Source organism: Oratosquilla oratoria, chromosome 1 (assembly GCF_046742065.1).
Source record: "Oratosquilla oratoria isolate Oo_2021 chromosome 1, ASM4674206v1, whole genome shotgun sequence".
NCBI lineage: Eukaryota > Metazoa > Arthropoda > Malacostraca > Stomatopoda > Squillidae > Oratosquilla > Oratosquilla oratoria.
In genome coordinates, this window is record NC_134777.1 from 85,833,535 (window position 1) to 85,854,248 (window position 20,714).

At 38.1% G+C, this 20,714-nt stretch overlaps 1 protein-coding gene across 1 annotated transcript in view; it reads left to right on the forward strand.

The window, feature by feature from the left end:
- Positions 1-20,714, forward strand: part of LOC143019578 (UPF0193 protein EVG1 homolog) — a 137,718-nt gene that overhangs the window by 43,914 nt on the left and 73,090 nt on the right. The window contains exon 2 of the mRNA XM_076175394.1: positions 13,121-13,369. Coding sequence (XP_076031509.1) covers positions 13,121-13,369 — 249 coding nt within the window. The remainder of the gene's footprint in view (positions 1-13,120; positions 13,370-20,714) is intronic.

Below are 20,714 nucleotides of genomic sequence, written 5' to 3' on the forward strand. Positions count from 1 at the left end.
AGGTCTTCTGTCTTTTTTCCATCTGGTCCAGGCTTTGTCTCTTTTGTCTTTTAACTCCCTACAGCTTTTGTTGTACCAGCATTTTACATATTCTTTTTCTTGTTTTTGTCGGACATACTTTTCCACTCCTTTTTTGTAAATTTTTGTCAAAATATTCCATTTCTCTTCTACTGTTGTTTCTTCTTTGTATATTTCTTCCCAGTTTTCCTTTTGAAAGAATTCTATTATTTTATCAAAGTTTGTTTTTTCATACATCATTCTTCCTTTTCTATATTGTTCATTTCTTTTCATATATTTTTCTTCATTAAGTTCCAGTTCAATCAATATGTGGTCACTTTTACTTATTGGTGTTTTATATTCAATTTTGTCCACTATTCTAGGTTCGGATGTAATTATTAGGTCTAGTCTCGATGGCTCTTCTTCATTTCTATACCTAGTGTTCTCCTGTATCCATTGTGTCATTGTATGGTCAGTAACCATATCAAGTAGAGCGTTTCCCCATGAGCCGTCTCCACCCTTTACTGTCATTTCTTCCCAGCAGATTTTTTTGCAATTAAAGTCGCCCATCATAACTATTCTTCCTCCCTCTTCCATTACCCTTGTTTAATGCTATCTTTGTGTCCTCTAACATACTTTTATGTTCACTCTCTTCCCATGAGGCTGTTTTCGGGGGCACATAATTTATCACAAACTTTCTGTTCTTCTTATCTCTGTCTTCTACTTCCATCATTATCATCTCTACTGTATTCTTTCCATATATGACACACTTCACGTTTATATCCTTCTTAGTCAGGAACATAACTCCACCCCCTTCCTTTTTCACTCTGTTTCTAATCCAATAATTATATGCATCATGTCCTACACTGTTGGGTGGTAGTGGACCTTTTAATTTTGTTTCTACAATTCCCATTATGTCTGGTTCTTTTTCCTTCAAATAATCATTCAGCTCATTCAATCCTGTTATTAATCCATCTATATTTGTGTAAGACACTCTTAGTTTTCTGCCACTTCCATTGTGTTCTCTGTTTCCCTTTTGTTTTTCTCTTGTATGTCGACTTTCTTTAGTTTCATATTCACTACTCTCCAATAGAATCTCTCTTTTTCTGACTCCGTTCTTCTCTCGTTTTTTTCCTTAGCTTCAAGTCTTTTCTGTTTTTCTTCCTCTCTTTCCTCTTTATTCATTTCTCTTTTTATCCATACCTTTTTATATTGTTCACTTGTTGCTAGTTTCCCTGTTTTGGATAAGATATTCTCAGCCGTCGTTTGTGACCTGAATTTAATCTTAATTGGTCTGGTCTTGTCTGTACTATATTTCCCGAGCCTGAATTTCTCTTCGATTTGTTTCATTATTTCTGGTTCATCTTCCTGAACTAATTCTAGTAAATTTCTTACTTTTTCATTTTCCTCTTTGATTCTTGTGGTTCTCTCTGGGTTATGTTTCTCTTCCATTCCTAATATAATTATACATTTCTTTCTGTCTGCTAAGTCTCTTACTATATTCTCCTTCTGTCTCATCACTTTAATAACTGAGTTTTCAGTTTGTTCATTCATTTGCTGTCTGATTATGTCAGTGAATGCATCTTTGCTATTTTCTTGGATTTTTTTCCAACCCTCCTTGTTCTCCTTATTATTCTCCTTTAAGACTTTATTCTCTTCTTTTACTTCTTTTAACTGTTTTTTTAATTCTTCAATTTCCTTAGTTAAGTTTTTGTTCGCCTTCTCTAGTTCTTCCAATTTTTCAACTCTCTGCACAATGTTGTTAACGTGACCGAACTTAAATTCCCAGTGCTCGATCATCTTATCGAGTTTCTCTTCTAGTCTTGTTAATCGGGGGGGGGGGGGTCCCCCACCCTCTTTAAATCCCTGGAAAATATTCTCATCATCTTCTACTGTATTGCTCTTATCTATACTTCTAATCTTTACATTTTTGTTAGACATTTCATCATCGCTAAATTGGTCCGGCCCTCGTTTGTTTAGATTTCGTCTGCCTGCCTGGGCCAAGTCCTCACCTTCCTCATTTCCTTCCATTTCCCTCAGTAATCCCTCCCCTTCTCCTTTTTCCTTACTTTCCCTACACCACGAGCAATTTCCCCCCACCCTGTAAATACAATAGGTACTTCCTTTGCTTTGGGATCCACGAAATTTCACTTTTTCTTCAGAACGTCGTCTATGCCGTCCGTTCGTTGAAGTGTGTGTGTATTTACCTAGTTGTATTTTACGGGAAGGGGAGCTATGCTCGTGGGGTCCCGTCTTCATATCTCATTTTATCTAAACTATTTTTAAATTCATGTATTGTTTTTGCACACACCACTTTCTTATCTAACTTGTTCCAACTGTCTATTACTCTGTGAGGAAAGCTGTTCTTTTTCAAATCTCTTCTATAGCTGTCTTTTTTTATTTTCTTTCCGTGTCCTCTTGTATTTCTGTCATCCCATTTTATCAGATTCTCTCTGTCAGTAATTTCTATGCCTTTCATGATTCTGTAAATAGCTATCAAATCTCCTCTCTCTCTTCTTTGCTCTAGTGTCTGTAGTTCAAGTTTTTCTAGTCTCTCTTCATATGATAGTTTTGAGAGTGTTGGTGCCAATTTTGTAATTGCTCTTTGTATTCTTTCAAGTTTTTTTTTTATACATTTTTTTGTACTTGGTGACCATATCGTTACTGCATATTCCAATCTTGGTCTTATCAGGGTGATTAGGATTTTCTTCACCATTTCTTCATCCAGGTATGTAAATGCAACTTTGATTGTTATTAGATTATAAGTTTCTCCAAAAATCTTATTTATATGTTTCTCAGGTGACATATTATTCATAACAATGACTCCCAGGTCCTTCTTATTTTCTACTTTTTTTATTCCTTCTTCTCCCAATTTATATGCTCCTGTTATTCTGTTTTTGCTTTTTCCAAATTCCATTATACTACACTTTTTTGTATTGAACTCTATCTCCCACTTCCTACTCCATTCTTGTACTTTATTTAGATCTCTCTGAGTGATTCACAATCTTCTTCAGTTTTCACTCTTTTCAGTAGTTTTGCATCATCTGCAAAGAAGCTCATATAGCTTTCAATTCCTTCATCCATATCATAAAATATATAGCAAACATTATTGGGGCCAGAACTGTTCCCTGCGGAACACCGCTTATTACTTCATTCCATTTTGAGTACTGGTTTCTTATCACTATCATTTTTCTTTCTTGCAAAAAGTCCTCCATCCAATTTAGTAGTTTGCCCTGTATTCCTCCTTCAGTTTCTAATTTCTTAAGCAACTTCTTATGTGGTACTTTGTCAAAAGCTTTCTTTAGATCTAAAAATGCACAGTCCGCCCATCCATCTCTTTCTTGTATTATATCTATTAGCCTTGAATAGAAACATATTAAATTGGTGACGCATGATCGTCCTTGTCTGAATCCAAATTGCCTTGCATTTAACACTTTGTTTTTTATTTTCTAAATATTTTACCCATCTACTTTTGATAATTCTTTCACAAATTTTTGCTATTGTACTTGTTAGAGAGACTGGTCTATAGTTGGTAGGGTCTTCTTTATTTCCTCCTTTATATATAGGTACTATATTTGCTTTTTTCCAATCTTCTGGAACTTTTCCTTCTTTCAAGGAACTATTTAGTATGCTATGTATTTTGTCTGCCAGTTCATTCCTGCATTCTTTCAGTATCCAGTTTGCTATTTCATCTGGTCCATGCGATTTTCTGACATCAAGATTACTCAAGTGTGTTAATATTTCATTCTTTGTTACTTCTATTTCTTCCATAGGGGGAACTTTCTCTTTCCATTCGTTCTCTTCAGGTTGTATGTTCTCCCTTGTAAACACTGATTTAAAATGTTTGTTCATAATTTCCGCCATTTCCATTTCCTCAGTGTATTCAACTCCCTCCTGTCTTAATTTCTCCAAGTCTTGTTTGTTTTTCAGTTTGTTGTTTACAAATCTGTAGAATAGTTTTGGTTGATCTTTACACTTTTCTATGATATCTTTTTCATATTTTCTCTTTTCCTCTCTGCACGCTTGTACATATTCATTTCTATAACAGGTATATATTTTCCATTTTTCAGGTCTTCTGTCTTTTTTCCATCTGGTCCAGGCTTTGTCTCTTTTCTCTTTTAACTCCCTACAGCTTTTGTTGTACTAGCATTTTACATATTCTTTTTCTTGTTTTTATCTTGGGACATACTTTTCCACTCCTTTTTTGTAAATTTTTGTCAAAATATTCCATTTCTCTTCTACTGTTGTTTCTTCTTTGTATATTTCTTCCCAGTTTTCTTGTTGGAAGAATTCTCTTATTTTATCAAAGTTTGTTTTTTCATACATCATTCTTCCTTTTCTATATTGTTCATTTCTTTTCATATATTTTTCTTCATTAAGTTCCAGTTCAATCAATATGTGGTCACTTTTACTTATTGGTGTTTTATATTCAATTTTGTCCACTATTCTAGGTTCGGATGTAATTACTAGGTCTAGTCTCGATGGCTCTTCTTCATTTCTATACCTAGTGTTCTCCTGTATCCATTGTGTCATTGTATGGTCAGTAACCATCTCAAGTATTGCGTTTCCCCATGAGCCGTCTCCACCCTTTACTGTCATTTCTTCCCAGCAGATTTCTTTGCAATTAAAGTCGCCCATCATAACTATTTTTCCTCCCTCTTCCATTATCTTGTTTAATGTTATCTTTGTGTCCTCTAACATACTTTATGTTCACTCTCTTCCCATGAGGCTGTTTTCGGGGGCACATAATTTATCACAAACTTTCTGTTCTTCTTATCTCTGTCTTCTACTTCCATCATTATCATCTCTACTGTATTCTTTCCATATGTGACACACTTCACGTTTATATCCTTCTTAGTCAGGAACATAACTCCACCCCCTTCCTTTTTCACTCTGTTTCTAATCCAATAATTATATGCATCATGTCCTACACTGTTGGGTGGTAGTGGACCTTTTAATTTTGTTTCTACAATTCCCATTATGTCTGGTTCTTTTTCTTTCAAATAATCATTCAGCTCATTCAATCCTGTTATTAATCCATCTATATATGTGTAAGACACTCTTAGTTTTCTGCCACTTCCATTGTGTTCTCTGTTTCCCTTTTGTTTTTCTCTTGTATGTCGACTTTCTTTAAATTCATATTCACTACTCTCCAATAGAATCTCTCTTTTTCTGACTCCGTTCTTCTCTCGTTTTTTTCCTTTGCTTCAAGTCTTTTCTGTTTTTCTTCCTCTCTTCCCTCTTTATTCATTTCCCTTTTTATCCATTCCTTTTTATATTGTTCACTTGTTGCTAGTTTCCCTGTTTTGGATAAGATATTCTCAGCCGTAGTTTGTGACCTGAATTTAATCTTAATTGGTCTGGTCTTGTCTGTACTATATTTCCCGAGCCTGAATTTCTCTTCGATTTGTTTCATTATTTCTGGTTCATCTTCCTGAACTAATTCTAGTAAATTTCTTACTTTTTCATTTTCCTCTTTGATTCTTGTGGTTCTCTCTGGGTTATGTTTCTCTTTCATTCCCAATACGATTATACATTTCTTTTTGTCTGCTAAGTCTCTTACTATATTCTCCTTCTGTCTCATCACTTTAATAACTGAGTTTTCAGTTTGTTCATTCATTTGCTGTCTGATTATGTCAGTGAATGCAACTTTGCTATTTTCTTGATTTTTTTTCCAACCCTCCTTGTTCTCCTTATTATTCTCCTTTAAGACTTTATTCTCATCTTTTACTTCTTTTAACTGTTTTTTAATTCTTCAATTTCCTTAGTTAAGTTTTTGTTCGCCTTCTCTAGTTCTTCCAATTTTTCAACTCTCCGTATAATATTGTTAACATGACCGAACCTACGCTCCAAGTCCTCGATCATCTTTAAATCCCTGGAAAATATTCTCATCACTTTCTACTGTATTGCTCTTATCTATACTTCTAATCTTTACATTTTTATTAGACATATCATCGTCGTCGGGGGGCCGTTTGTTTACCTTTCGCCTGTCTGCCTGGGCCAAGTCTACTCCTTCTTCATTTCCTTCCATTTCCCTCAGTAATCCCTCCCCTTTTCCTCTTTCCCTACTTTCCTACTACCCCACGAGCAATTTCCCCCCACCCTGTAAATACATTAGGCACTTCTCTTTGCGTTGGGATCCACAAAACTTCAATTTTCTTCAGAACGTCTTCTAAGCCGTCCATTCGTTGAAGTGTGTGTGTATTTACCAAGTTGTATTTTACGGGAAGGGGAGCTATGCTCGTGGGGTACCGTCTTCATATTTAATTTTATCTAAACTATTTTTAAATTCATGTATTGTTTTTGCACACACCACTTTCTCATCTAACTTGTTCCAACTGTCTATTACTCTGTGAGGAAAGCTGTTCTTTTTCAAATCTCTTCTATAGCTGTCTTTTTTTATTTTCTTTCCGTGTCCTCTTGTATTTCTGTCATCCCATTTTATCAGATTCTCTCTGTCAGTAATTTCTATGCCTTTCATGATTCTGTAAATAGCTATCAAATCTCCTCTCTCTCTTCTTTGCTCTAGTGTCTGTAGTTTAAGTTTTTGTAGTCTCGCTTCATATGATAGTTTTGAGAGTGTTGGTGCCAATTTTGTAATTGCTCTTTGTATTCTTTCAAGTTTTGTTATACATTTTTTTGTACTTGGTGACCATATCGTTGCTGCATATTCCAATCTTGGTCTTATCAGGGTGATTAGGATTTTCCTCACCATTTCTTCATCCAGGTATGTAAATGCCACTTTGATTGTTCTTATTAAATTATAAGTTTCTCCAAAAATCTTATATATATGTTTCTCAGGTGACATATTATTCATAACAATGACATCCAGGTCCTTCTCATTTTCTACTTTTTTTATTCCTTCTTCTCCCAAACTATATGCTCCTGTTATTCTGTTTTTGCTTTTTCCAAATTCCATTATACTACACTTTTTTGTATTGAACTCCATCTCCCACTTCCTACTCCATTCTTGTACTTTATTTAGATCTCTCTGTAGTGATTCACAATCTTCTTCAGTTTTCACTCTTTTCAGTAGTTTTGCATCATCTGCAAAGAAGCTCATATAGCTTTTCAATTCCTTCATCCATATCATTAATATATATAGCAAACATTATTGGGGCCAGAACTGTTCCCTGCGGGACACCGCTTATTACTTCATTCCATTTTGAGTGCTGGTCTCTTATCACTACTCTCATTTTTCTTTCTTGCAAAAAGTCTTCCATCCAATTTAGCAATTTACCTTGTATTCCTCCTTCATATTCTAATTTCTTAAGCAACTTCTTATGTGGTACTTTGTCAAAAGCTTTTTTTAGGTCTAGAAATGCACAATCAGCCCATCCATCTCTCTCTTGTATTATATCTATTAGCCTTGAATAGAAACATATTAAATTGGTGACGCATGATCGTCCTTGTCTGAATCCAAATTGCCTTGGATTTAGTACGTTGTTTTTTTTTTCCAAGTATTTTACCCATCTACTTTTGATAATTCTTTCACAAATTTTTGCTATTGTACTTGTTAGAGAGACTGGTCTATAGTTGGTAGGTTCTTCTTTATTTCCTCCTTTATATATAGGTACTATATTTGCTTTTTTCCAATCTTCTGGAACTTTTCCTTCTTTTAAGGAACTGCTTATTATGCTATGTATTTTGTCTGCCAGTTCATTCCTGCATTCTTTCAGAATCCAGTTTGCTATTTCATCTGGCCCATGCCATTTTCTGACATCAAAATTACTCAAGTGTGTCAATATTTCATTCTTTGTTACTTCTATTTCTTCCATAGGGGGGACTTTTTCTTTCCACTCAATCTCTTCAGGTTGTATATTTTCCCTTGTAAACACTGATTTAAAATGTTTGTTCATAATTTCCGCCATTTCCATTTCCTCAGTGTATTCAACTCCTCCTTGTCTTAATTTCTCCAAGTCTTGTTTGTTTTTCAGTTTATTGTTTACAAATCTGTAGAATAGTTTTGGTTGATCTTTACACTTTTCTATAACATCTTTTTCATATTTTCTTTTTTCCTCTGCACTTTTGTACATATTCATTTCTATAACCGGTATATATTTTCTATTTTTCAGGTCTTCTGTCTTTTTTCCATCTGGTCCAGGCTTTGTCTCTTTTGTCTTTTAACTCCCTACAACTTTTGTTGTACCAGCATTTTACATATTCTTTTTCTTGTTTTTGTCTTGGGACATACTTTTCCACTCCTTTTTTGTAAATTTTTGTCAAAATATTCCATTTCTCTTCCACTGATGTTTCTTCTTTGTATATTTCTTCCCAGTTTTCTTGTTGGAAGAATTCTCTTATTTTATCAAAGTTTGTTTTTTCATACATCATTCTTCCTTTTCTATATTGTTCATTTCTTTTCATATATTTTTCTTCATTAAGTTCCAGTTCAATCAATATGTGGTCACTTTTACCTATTGGTGTTTTATATTTAATCTTGTCCACTATTCTAGGTTCAGATGTAATTATTAAGTCTAGCCTCGATGGTTCTTCTTCATTTCTATACCTAGTGTTCTCTTGTATCCATTGTGTCATTGAATGGTCAGTAATCATCTCAAGTAGAGCATTTCCCCATGAGTCATCACCACTCTTTACTGTCATTTCTTCCCAGCAGATTTCTTTGCAATTAAAGTCGCCCATCATAACTATTATTCCTCCGTCTTCCATTATTTTAGTTAATGCTATCTTTGTGTCCTCTAACATACTTTTATGTTCACTCTCCTCCCATGAGGCTGTTTTCGGAGGCACATAATTGATCACAAATTTTCTGCTCTTCTTATCTCGGTCTTCCACTTCTATCATAATCATCTCTACTGTATTCTTTCCATATATGGCACCTTTCACGTTTATATCCTTCTTAGTCAGGAACATAACTCCACCCCCTTGTTTTTTCTCTCTGTTTCTAATCCAATAATTGTATGCATCATGTCCTATACTGTTGGGAGGTAGTGGGCCTTTTAATTTTGTTTCTACAATTCCCATTATGTCTGGTTCTTTTTCCTTCAAATAATCATTCAGTTCATTCAATCCTGTTATCAATCCATCTATATTTGTGTAAGACGCTCTTAGTTTTCTGCCATTTCCATTGTGTTCTCTGTTTCCCTTATGTTTTTCTTTTGTATGTCGAACTGCTTTATTTTCATGTTCACTACTCTCCAATAGAATCTCTCTTTCTCTGACTCCGTTCTTTCCTCGTTTTTTGCCTTAGCTTCAAGTCTTTTCTGCTTTTCTGCCTCTCTTTCCTCCTTATTCATTTCTCTTTTTATCCATACCTTTTTATATTGATCATTTGTTGCTAGTTTCTCTGTTTTGGATAGAATTTTCTCTGCCGTTGTTTGTGACCTGAATTTAATCTTAATTGGTCTGGTCTTATCTGTATTATATTTTCCGAGTCTGAATTTTTCCTCAATTTCCTTTATAATTTCTGGTTCATCTTCCTGGACTAATTTTAATAAACTGCTTACTCTTTCATTTTCCTCCTTGATTCTTGCGGTTCTATCTGGGTTATGTTTCTCTTCCATTCCTAATATGATTATACATTTCTTTTTGTCAGCTAATTCTCTTACTATATTCTCCTTCTGTCTCATCACTTTAATAACTGAGTCTTCATTATGTTCTTTCAATTGCTGTTTGACTATGTCAGTGAATGAAACCTTATTTCATTCTTGGGTTGTTCTCCAATTTTTAGCTTCTTTAGCTATTTTCTCTCTGTTTTCATTACTATTCTTCTTCAATTTCTCATTCTCCTCCTTTACATTTCCTAACTGTCTCTTTAGGTCCTCTATTTCTTCAGTTAAGTTTCTGTTTGCCTTCTCTAGTTGTTCCAACCTTTCAATTCTCTGGAAAATGGAGTCAACATTACCTAACTTACGTTCCAAGTCCTCGATCACCTTATCAACTCTCTCCTCTAGTCTTATCAGTCGGGGGGGGGGGGTTGTGTCCCCCCCACCCTCTTTAAATCCCTGGAACATATTCTCGTCACTTTCTACTGTATTGCTCCTCTCTATACTTCTAATCTTTACATTTTTATTAGACATTTCATCATCACTCAGTCTTTTGTTTACCTTTCGCTTGTCTGGCTGGGCCAAGTCTACTCCCTCCTCATTTCTTTCCATTTCCCTCAGTAATCCCTCCCCTTTTCCTCTTTCCCTACTTTCCCACTACTCCACGAGCAATTTCCCCCCCACCCTGTAAAAACACTAGGCACTTCTCTTTGCGTTGGGATCCACAGACTTCAGTTTTCTTCAGAACGTCATCCAAGCCGTCCATTCGCTGAAGTGTGTGTGTGTGTGTGCATGTATAAAGAAAGGCGAGAGAGAAACACATCAACACCACTAAGATGGCTGTACTGGATAACAATAACACGGCTATTCTATGTAAAGTAACACCAACACATGGACCAGTCTGATGGCCTTAACAAGACAACAATTATACTAACAGTATAAATACCAATACACTTTCCTGTTGGGGCGTCTGAAGAGTCCTCCCACAGCTCGTAACTGTGATCTCCTGCTCCAGACGGGTGCCGAGTCCTCCCACAGCTCGTCGCTGTGATCTCCTGCTGGGTCAAGCACTGAGTCCTCCCACAGCTAGTTGCTGTGAACTCCTGCTGGGTCAACCGCTGAGTCCTCGCACAGCTCGTCGCTGTGGTTTCCTGCTCCAGACGAGCGCTGAGTCCTCCCACAGCTCGTCGCTGTGATCTACTGGGTCGAGCGCCGAGTCCTCCCACAGCTCGTCTCTGTGAACTCCTGCTGGATCAAGCGCCGAGTCGTCCTCCTGGAGTACCCTCCCTCTGTAGGACTGGGAGGAGGAGGAGAAGTGGATCGCCGCGGAGGGCGGCCGTCGAAAAAGTGTCCTCAAAATCCTCTGCGCCCTCCCTCTGTAGATCTGGGAGGGGGAGGAGAACCGAAGAGGAGGACTGTACTGCGCATGCGTGGGCACTCACGTGCCATCGAATTCTCCCATAGACCCTGGGAACTTCTGGCCTGCAGTCAGGACTGACCTACGCCGCGCGTCCCCTTCTTCCAAGCCGGGTCGGCCCGCGTGGCACGGCTTGTGTGAACGGCGTGGCACCTCTGGCCCACGTGGTTTTAGCTTTGTGTGTGTCCTGGCGGGCATTCACGTGACGCTCCTCTGGTTAGGCCCACGTGGTACAGCTTTGTGTGCATCCTGCGCGGGTCGCCGTGACAACGAATTGTCCTGGTCAAGTGGCGGCCCTGGGAACCCCTGGCCCACGTGGTACAGCTTTGTGTAGGCGGCGTGTCATCCATGTGACAGGGTGGATAGGTCCATTGTGTGAACTCGTTCAACCTGAGTTGCCAGACTTCATTTTAAGACACATGGTATCAAAATATAGATCACCAAGTTAAAAAAAATCACATCATATGATGTATTTTGCAGTTACACACTGCTCATCATAAACATTTGTCACAGTTTACTGTTTAATAGGGGGAAGAGGTGAAGAAGTGCAGGATTTCAAAATGAGATTCATGACAGGTACTAGACCTCTGGGGGAGTTAAAGTTGATTTGTCACACACAGTAGTAGTACAATCTCAGCACAAAGCGAAATGTAAACAAGATTGAGAGAATACAAAGGGCAGAGACTGAATTGGTTCCCAGCCTTGCAGATAAAAGATATGAGAAGAGACTAGAAGCACTAGATCTGTTACAACTAAAAGGAAGAAGAAAAAGAGATGGCTTGATTGCATTGTTCAGGTCACTGAAGGAAGTGGATAAAGCTGACAAAGGAAATATCTTGAATTGGGACAGAAAGGCATCACAAAGTTGTGGAAACAAATTGAACAAAAGAACATGTCTGAAAGATGTTAAAACACAGTTTTCTGGATAGATATTTCAGCCATGGCTGGGCATTCTCAGCCTCGGCTGACATTCTCAACCTCTTACCCTTGTGTAACCTGTAAAATAAATTTCATGTCTCAAGGAACCCCTGCACAAAAAAACAAAACAAAAAAAAACACATATTCCATATCTTTCTCATTTTATTTTCATCATAATAATAGATTAGATAGGATGATGTCTATATTACATTGTTACAATAACCTTTTGTGGAACCCTGATTGAGAAACACTGGCCAAGAGTATAACAAATTTAAAATTTGGCATATATAGAAAAAATACAGGACCCATGAGCATAGTTCCTTTCCTGTGTACTATGATTACTGTAGACAAATACAAGAAACCCAGTCATCTGGCTCTTGAAGCACCTCAACCACTCTTTTACAATTCTCTCACAAGTTATCATGATGGTCAATTCTTATTTCCTCATTTGTAAGTTAATACCTCATTAGCCCTATTCCAGTCTTGAGGCACTGTACCTTCTTTTAATGAACACACTATTAAATTATGAATCTTGTCCTACTTTATTTGTCAAATTGTGATATACTGGAAAGGAGCTTTGCTTATGGGGTCCTGTCAATTCTTTGCATTGCTCAAGTATATCAAATGTCCAGTTTGAAGTCCTAGTAGGCCCTAGAGCTTTCCTAATCTTTGCAATATTTGACTGTTTATACTTCCTTCACTTCCACTTTCATATCTTTTAATTCAACATTCCAGTTCACCCATCTTTAAAGTCATTTCCAGAAGTGAAAACTGATTGACAACTTTTGTTCATTATTTCAGCCTGAGTTGATGTATCTCATTCTACTTTTAGATTAAAAGATCCATTAACAGTATTAGTTTACTATTTATAAACCTGTAAAACAATTTACAGTACTGTCAGAATACAGAAAAAGGATAAGATAGATGACAAGCATCTGGGCAGGGAGGTGGTAGAAGGTTCTGCTTCCTGTGCTTTCCCAGGGTTGCTTCCATTGCTTTTCCACTGTAAATCCTCTTTGGACAAGTGTATGCCAATGGAATTGGTGGCAGGACAAAGGAAAATGAATGGGAACTTAGATATCAAAGTGAACTGTGTAATGTAGTCATATATAATGTACTGTATGTTCTTTGTGAGTTAAAGAATAGTTATAACAAACAAAATTTAAATGTGATAAATATTGAATAACATTCAGATTGAGTAATACAGTTACATATCAAAAGAAAAAAATTATACTGTGTTGGATTCCAAAACAAGCATTAAGATGATGAAATGTTATTACAGAGCTTGCTCAAGAGGCTGCTGTGGTTGTACAACATCGCAAACTCATTGAGAAGTCTATCTATGCTGGAAAAATCCTTCCCTCCCTTCAAGCTCTCTCAACAACCACACACTCAAGTAGTACCTATGGCAAATTGAAAGAGGAATTCAAAGGTGGAAGAGCTCCCAAGTTACAGAGGAAGAGGACCTGGAAAGATATGGAAAGAATGGGACTCTTTGAACCAGACAGGAGCTACATACCACCTCCACCAAGTAATTCCTGACCTGTTCATGATAACACATTATGAAACCTATTTATTCATACATTTATATAATTGAACAGAGGGTTTTCTGGACCAGAGCAGGGAAGTAATATCTTAGTGTATATGAGTTGGGATGTGTCAATACCAGTGTCCACACATTCAGCTTTTGGTGATTGAACTGTATTTGTAAGTATGTTGTTTTCCTTTATTCTTGTTGACATATAGATGAAAGCAAAAATATCAAATCAAATAAAAGGGAAAATTATAAATAGTTACAAAACTACTCATATTAGTTACAGCAAAATAAATTGTGGTGGTTTAACTTGGATTCTCTTTTCTTATGTTATTTCAGGAGATGAGCTACAGAACAGGTTTTATAAGAATGTAGAAATGTAACCTCATAGCACTGCTTTACTTTGAACTTTATCCTTGCTAAGTGACAAACTGGTCATCAGTTTGTAAGTAACTGAAATCATTGTGAACTTAGAGTTAAAAAGAAAACATCCACAACTAAATCAGGAAGTCAAAATATATTCACCCACCATCAACATATAAAAAGATATGCATTTTAGGGAGTTGGTAAATGTGAAGGAGGTTGGGGAGGGAGCAATGGTAGCAGTGGGAGGCATTAAAAGAATTACAGTAATATGATAGGCAAGGAAATTTTAGGAGAAATAAAAAAAGATGAGGTGCAAGTAGTTACTAAAATGATGAGAGCAGGCAAGTCACCTGGGTTAGATGGATGTTATACAATGTCTGAAGAAGAAAGGTACAATAATAGTGGACTTGCTAGTGAGGTTGTTTGATGTGTGTCTAAGGGAGGGTAGAGTACCAGAGGACTGAAGGAGTGCCTGTATAGTTCCACTTTACAAGGGAAAAAGGGACAAATGTGAGTGTAGTAGCTTCAGAGGGATCAGTTTGTTGAGTGCTGTTGGGAAGGCTTGTAGGAGGGTTTTAATTGAGAGGATTACGAGAGAAATAGAGGGAGTAATTAGTGAGCAACAGTGTGGATTTATAAAAGGTAGGGCTTGTGTACATCAGATTTTTTTGGTAAGGTAGATCTGTGAGAAAGCTGTAGGAAAAGGTAAGAATGTTTTTTGGGCTTTTATGGATTTGGAAAAGGTTTATGATAGGGTGAACAGGAAGGCACTATGGGAGGTTTTACAGATATATGGAATCAGGGGAAAGCTGTTAAGGTCAGTCAAGAGTTTTTACAAGAGTAGTAGAGCCTGTGTTGGAATTAAAAATGGAGAGAATAAGTGGTTTGAAGCAAAGGTGGAACTTCATCAGGGATGTGTCATGTTGCCATGGCTGTTCAATGTGTATATGGATGGGATGGTGCAGGAGGTAAATGTGAGGGGAATGGGCAGGGGATTGGAGATGGTTAAAGAAAATGGAGAAAAGTGGGAAGTTGAGCCAGTTATTCTTTGCTGATGACACTGTGCTTATGGTAGGCTCAGGGGGGATTTAGGAAGTTAGTAACAGAGTTTGGAAAGGTATATGATAGGAGAAAGTTGAAGGTAAATGTAGGTAAAAGCAAGGTGATGAAATTTACAAGGGTAGATGTCACAGTCTAGCATGTTGTATTTGAGTTTCTGTATCAAACCTGGCCACGATTTGATCAGTTCCATCAATCCAGTTGCTAGCATGCTCAATGCCTTTCATTAGGATTTTCTGTCTTTCACTGGGATTGAAAATAAAGGTGAGGTGCAAAATAACTATTTAATTTACATGATACAAAAATATACAAAATATACTTACTCTACTACAAGGGTACGAGTGTGGGAGTGAGGGGTGCCATGGCCTGCAGCCCTCCTTTTTATACAGGGATGTCATACAGTGCCATTGACAGGTGCCAGTTTGTTATGCCTGTAAGCCTAGTCTATATTCCTATTTACCTGGCTTCAGACAATCCAACCACTTCTTTATTTTTAAGTGAAGAAGGTTTATAATTTATCAATCGCTAGTTATCTCAAAATAATTTTCATTAACATGTTTGAAGATGCTACTTCTTCACGTCATCATTATTATGATGACCTATGACAGAAGACAGGGGTGAATGGAGAATGGTTGTATATGGATGATGTTGTGATGCATGAGATGGAATGGGCGGGGGGATGGGTGGTGAGGTAGTATGTGTGAGCAAAATTTGACGCAGCCCAAAGGGATTTCTCCCCGTCTTCTCCTTTTATGCATGGGGGGGACGGAGAAGGGGGGGTCGCCGATTTCATGAAGCGGCCTTGCTGTGGATGTGCTGTGTCTTGCGACACTGCTTCTGACCCAGGGCAGTGGACAAGGTGCAGGGATGACCCATCATCCAGGAGGTGCTAAGATAAAAGGGAGGGTGGAGGGGTGTGGAGTGTTTTCAGGGATGGAATGGGTGGGAATGATTTTATGCCTTTTCCTTTTTGGCTACCTCCCTTGTAAGGGGGAAAAAGTCTTGGTATATGTATGTATGTATGTATGACCTCTTCGGTAGAATATCCCATTTGTGTACTACTCCACCGCCGATTCGTAAGTCTTCTGCAACTGGAATACTTATGTAAGAGATAGCCTATTCTTTTTCATATTCTTATTATCTAATTTGAGATAACCTACTAGTTGGTTGAATTTAACTTTAATAGGAGCTTTTTGGGAATGAATAGCAAGAGCCACATTATTTGATGATGTAGGGTCTAGTTACATAACACATAAGCTACAGTGCCACACCTGTGTCTCTTTGTATCGTGACATGTCATGGAACATGACATATCCCCCTTCCCCGAATAAAAATGCTTAAGCCTGTGCAGCAAGGCTAACATTTTGTGTCAGGATGCAACAAGGCATCAGTTACTACATTTTGTTTTCCTGGGATGTGTTGAATACTTAAATCATATCCCTGGAGTGCTAATGCCCATCTGACTAGTCTATAATCTTTTTTGTTTTCCCATACATATACTAAAGGCTTCTTTCCTCCTTATAAGGGAGGTAGCCAAAAAAACAAAGGCATAAAAACCACTCCCACCCATTCCAACCCTATTACACTCCACCCCCTTCCCCCCTCTTATCTTGGCACCTCCTGGATGACGGGTCATCCCTGCATCTTCTCCACTGCCCTGGGTCAGAAGCAGTTTTGCAAGACACAGCACATTCACAGCAAGGCCACTTCATTAAATCATCGACCCCCCCCCCTCTCCATCCCCTCATGCAGAAAAGGAGAAGACAGGGAAAAATCCCTTCGGGCTGCATCAATTTTTTCTCACAAATACTCCCCCATTCATTTCACCTCATACATCACAACATTATCCATATACAACCATTCTCCATTCACCCCTGTCTTCTGTCCTCTCCCATCCTTCCTCAACAGACATTCCCTTCTTCCCCAATGCCCCTTTTATCCCATCCATCCATCTCATCCTAGGTCGCCCCCTCATGTTCACTCCTTCCACATCTGCCTTCCACACCTCTTTTACTAGTTTTTCTTCACTCATTTTTTCCATGTGTCCAAACCATCCCAATACTCTTTCATCCACCCTATCTCCCAACTCCCTTTCCACCCCCGTTCTCCTCCTCACCTCCTCATTTCTCACTCTATCCAGCCTAGTAGCCCCTATCATACTTCTTAGACACCTCATCTCAAACACATTCAAACTCCTCTCTTCCTCTCTTATGTTCCATGTTTCTGCCCCATACAGTGCTGTTGGTACAATCACTCCTTCATACAATCTCCTCTTAGCATCCATTCCCAAATGTCTATTTTTCATTACACTTTTTAATCTCACTTATGATATATTTCAGGAGGTTATGATCACTCATGATGATTACTTTTTTATAAGGAAAAATCTGGAATTTCTTCAAAGCTAATATTTACCTAGTTGTATTTACCTAGTTGTAATATACGGAAGGGGAGCTATGCTCGTGGTGACCCGTCTTTGTATCTCTCCGCATCAAGTTTTATATTAAAATCTTGTATAGTGTTAGCACATACTGTTTTGTTGTCTAATTTGTTCCATGTATTTATCGCTCTGTGTGGGAAACTGTTCCTTTTCAAGTTTTTTCTATAACTATCCTTTTTCAATTTTTTTCCACGTCCTCTTGTTTTACCGTTTTCCCACACTAATAGGTCATTCCTGTCTAAAACTTTCATTCCTTTCATTATTCTGTAGATAGTTAGCAAATCTCCTCTTTCTCTTCTTTGTTCCAGAGTTGGTAGGTTCAATTTGGATAGTCTTTGCTCATATGTTAGTTCGGTGAGTGTCGGTGCTAGTTTGGTTGTCGCTCTTTGTAATCTTTCTAGTTTCTTAATATTCTTTTTGGTACTGGGTGTCCAAAGTGATGCTGCGTACTCAAGTTTTGGTCTTATTAGTGTAGTTAGTATTTTCCTTATCATTTCTTCGTCCATATAAGTAAATGCCACTTTGATTGCTCTCAATAAGTTGTAGGTTTCTCCGAACATCTTATTTATATGCTTATCTGGTTTCATGTCCTTTCCAATCATCACTCCAAGATCTTTTTCATAGTTTTTTTTTTTTTTCTTCCCCAATTCTGTAATCTTTTGATATCCTGTTTCTACTCTTTCCAAATTCCATTATACTGCATTTCTTAATATTGAATTTTACTTCCCACTTTTGAGTCCAATTCCATATTGTGTCCAGATCTTGTTGCAATGAGTTGCAGTCCTCTTCCGTTTTTACCTTCTTAGGTAATTTTGCATCATCATATGAGGCTGGCTAAGGGCCTCCTTTTCAATGGTATAATACCACCTTTGATAATATAATCCTTGAGGATCTGAGAGATGAATGAGATGGGGCTTAAGACACCATCCTTTTCCTGAGCAAGCATAGTACCTACTGCCACATGACTGGTATCACAAACAAGATAAAATGTCTTACTATAATCTAAAGCTATCAAGACAGGATGATCCGAGAAAAGCTTTTTACATTCCTTAATGGCTGCATTTGCACCTTCATCCCACTGGAAATGATTATAAGAGAGCATGCGGGTTAAAGAAGCAGCTACCTCTGCAAGATTTGGATAGTACCTCCAATAGAATCCAAGCATGCCCATGAATCTTTTAATGCCTTGCTTTGTCTTTGGGACCTGGAATTTCAGGATGTCCTTCACCCTAGCTTCTAACAACGTGATGCAATTCTGGCTGACTTGATGTGCCAAAGACACTCTTCAGGTTTACAGTAAGCTGGACTTGTTTTAATTTGTCAAGTAAACCCGTCAACCTATTCATGTGGTCACTCCATGTATCAGCAAACACAACTATATCATCCGAGTATGCTCTAAAACCTGGCAATCCCTTGACTAGCTAATTTACAAGTCACTGAAAAGATGTGGGGTAACAAAAGCAGATATCTCAGTAGCTCTGCTTGTGAGAGGGATCTGATGATATCCCTTCATCAGGTCTATTTTTGATAAAAGCTTTGCAGCAACAACTTCCTCAATGAGATCATCTATTCTGGGGAGAGGGTAAGGGTCCACCTTCGTGACTGTGTTCACCCTACTGTAATCAACACATAGTCTCTACTCCCCTCTGGGCTTAAGTACCAGTACAGCTGATGAAGCCCTAAGACTAGCACTAAGTTCCACTAATCCTTGATCCATAAGCTGCTTCACTTCCTTCTCCATGATCCTCTTCTTCTGGGGTGACAATCTGTAGGGAGTCTGCCTCACCAGTTTGGCTCCATCTTCTAAGACGACATTGTGTGATATTGCTTGAGTAATGGTGGGGCATGGGGAAAAAAATCGTGGCATTCTTAAAGAGGAGCGCTCGGACTTCTTCACGCATCTCTCCTGCCAGTGATGACAGAGATCCCTCTAATGCCTTGCTTATGTCTGACCTGTCCAAATCATAAAAGAAATTTAGAGCCCCAATATCTGAATCAAAGGTTCCATCAGCTTGTCCTGTCTGAATCATACCAGCTGCTTCCTCCTTCACACTCCCGTGGTATTTCTTCAATAAATTTATGCATGCTTGTTGCACTCCTGATGTGCTCATTGGGTTCTGTTTTAAGTAGTTTTACCCCCCTTTCTCTCTAGTACCCTGAATGGTCCCTCATATTTTGGATGCAATGAGGTTTTCTGAGGGAATAACACTAATACATAATCCCCAACATTGAGTTGCCTCCTAACTGTTTTCTTATCACAATAACCTTTGTTAACTTCTTGTGACCTTTCTAGATTTTTCCTAGCTATCTGCCTAATTCTCCTCAGCTTCTTGAAGTTAATACCTACAAACTTTGAGTAAGGGGTATTTCTTTCTGAATCTTTTGACAACATCAGCTCATATAATGATGCAAGGGGTTCTCACGGGGTTCTACCGAACATCAGATAAAAAGAGAAAATCCTAGACCCTCATGTATTCTAGTGGCATATCACAGCAATTCTATGCCTTCATTCCAATCCTTCTCAAATTCTAGCACACATGCTTTGATCCTGTGTTTTTAAAGTCCTGTGGAACCTTTCAAGAATCCCTTGACTTTAAGGGTGATATGCTGACATGACTACATGGATTATGTTGAAGCCTTCCAGGGCTCCTTTGAATATCCCACTTAAAAAGCTAGTGCCCCTGTCACTTTGTACTTCCAAGACATTAAGGCCTTGGTGATTGTCCTTGCCTTTATGTTTGGCAGGGGTATTGCATCAGCATATTGTGTGGATTGACATATAACAGTAAGAAGAAATGTCTTCCCAGACTTAGTCTTTGGGAGAGGTCCTACACAATCAACAACTACTTTACTGAAAGGTTCCTCAATGACAGGAACTTGGCACATGGGTACCTTCTTGGGAGTGTCGTTAGGCTTCCCAGTCATTTGACACACAATATATTGCTTAACTATCCTCTTGACATGTTCCAACAAATGAGGCTAATAAAAATGATCTAATACTGTTTAGTCTTGCTGATTCCAAGGTAGGTGCAGGTAGTTGCATGAGCTAGCTTCACAATCTTCTACCTAATCTCCCATGGAACTACGATTTGTGTAATGACATCACCTACCCTTTCTGGTGCCTTATATTTCCTCAGAAGTACACCATCTTCCATGATGAACTTGGTCTTGCTGTAATCCTCTTCCTGCTCCTCCACTTCAGCTGCTTGGTGCACCTCCTTCAGCTCTGGGTCCTCCTGTTGTAGTTGAATGAGTTCCTCTCTATCAATGGCTTTCTCAAAGATCATTTCTTCTGCTTGAGTGTCACCTCCCTGGTCTTCTACATCTTCTGCTGTTACCTGCTTCTCTTCCATGCTAAGTTCATCTTGTGGTTCTTCTGGAGTCTCATCTGCAACATCAACTTCAAACAGGGAATTAAAGTTGTCTCCACCTTGTTCATCTTCCTCTCATGCCTTCTTAGTTTGAGACATGGTGATAACT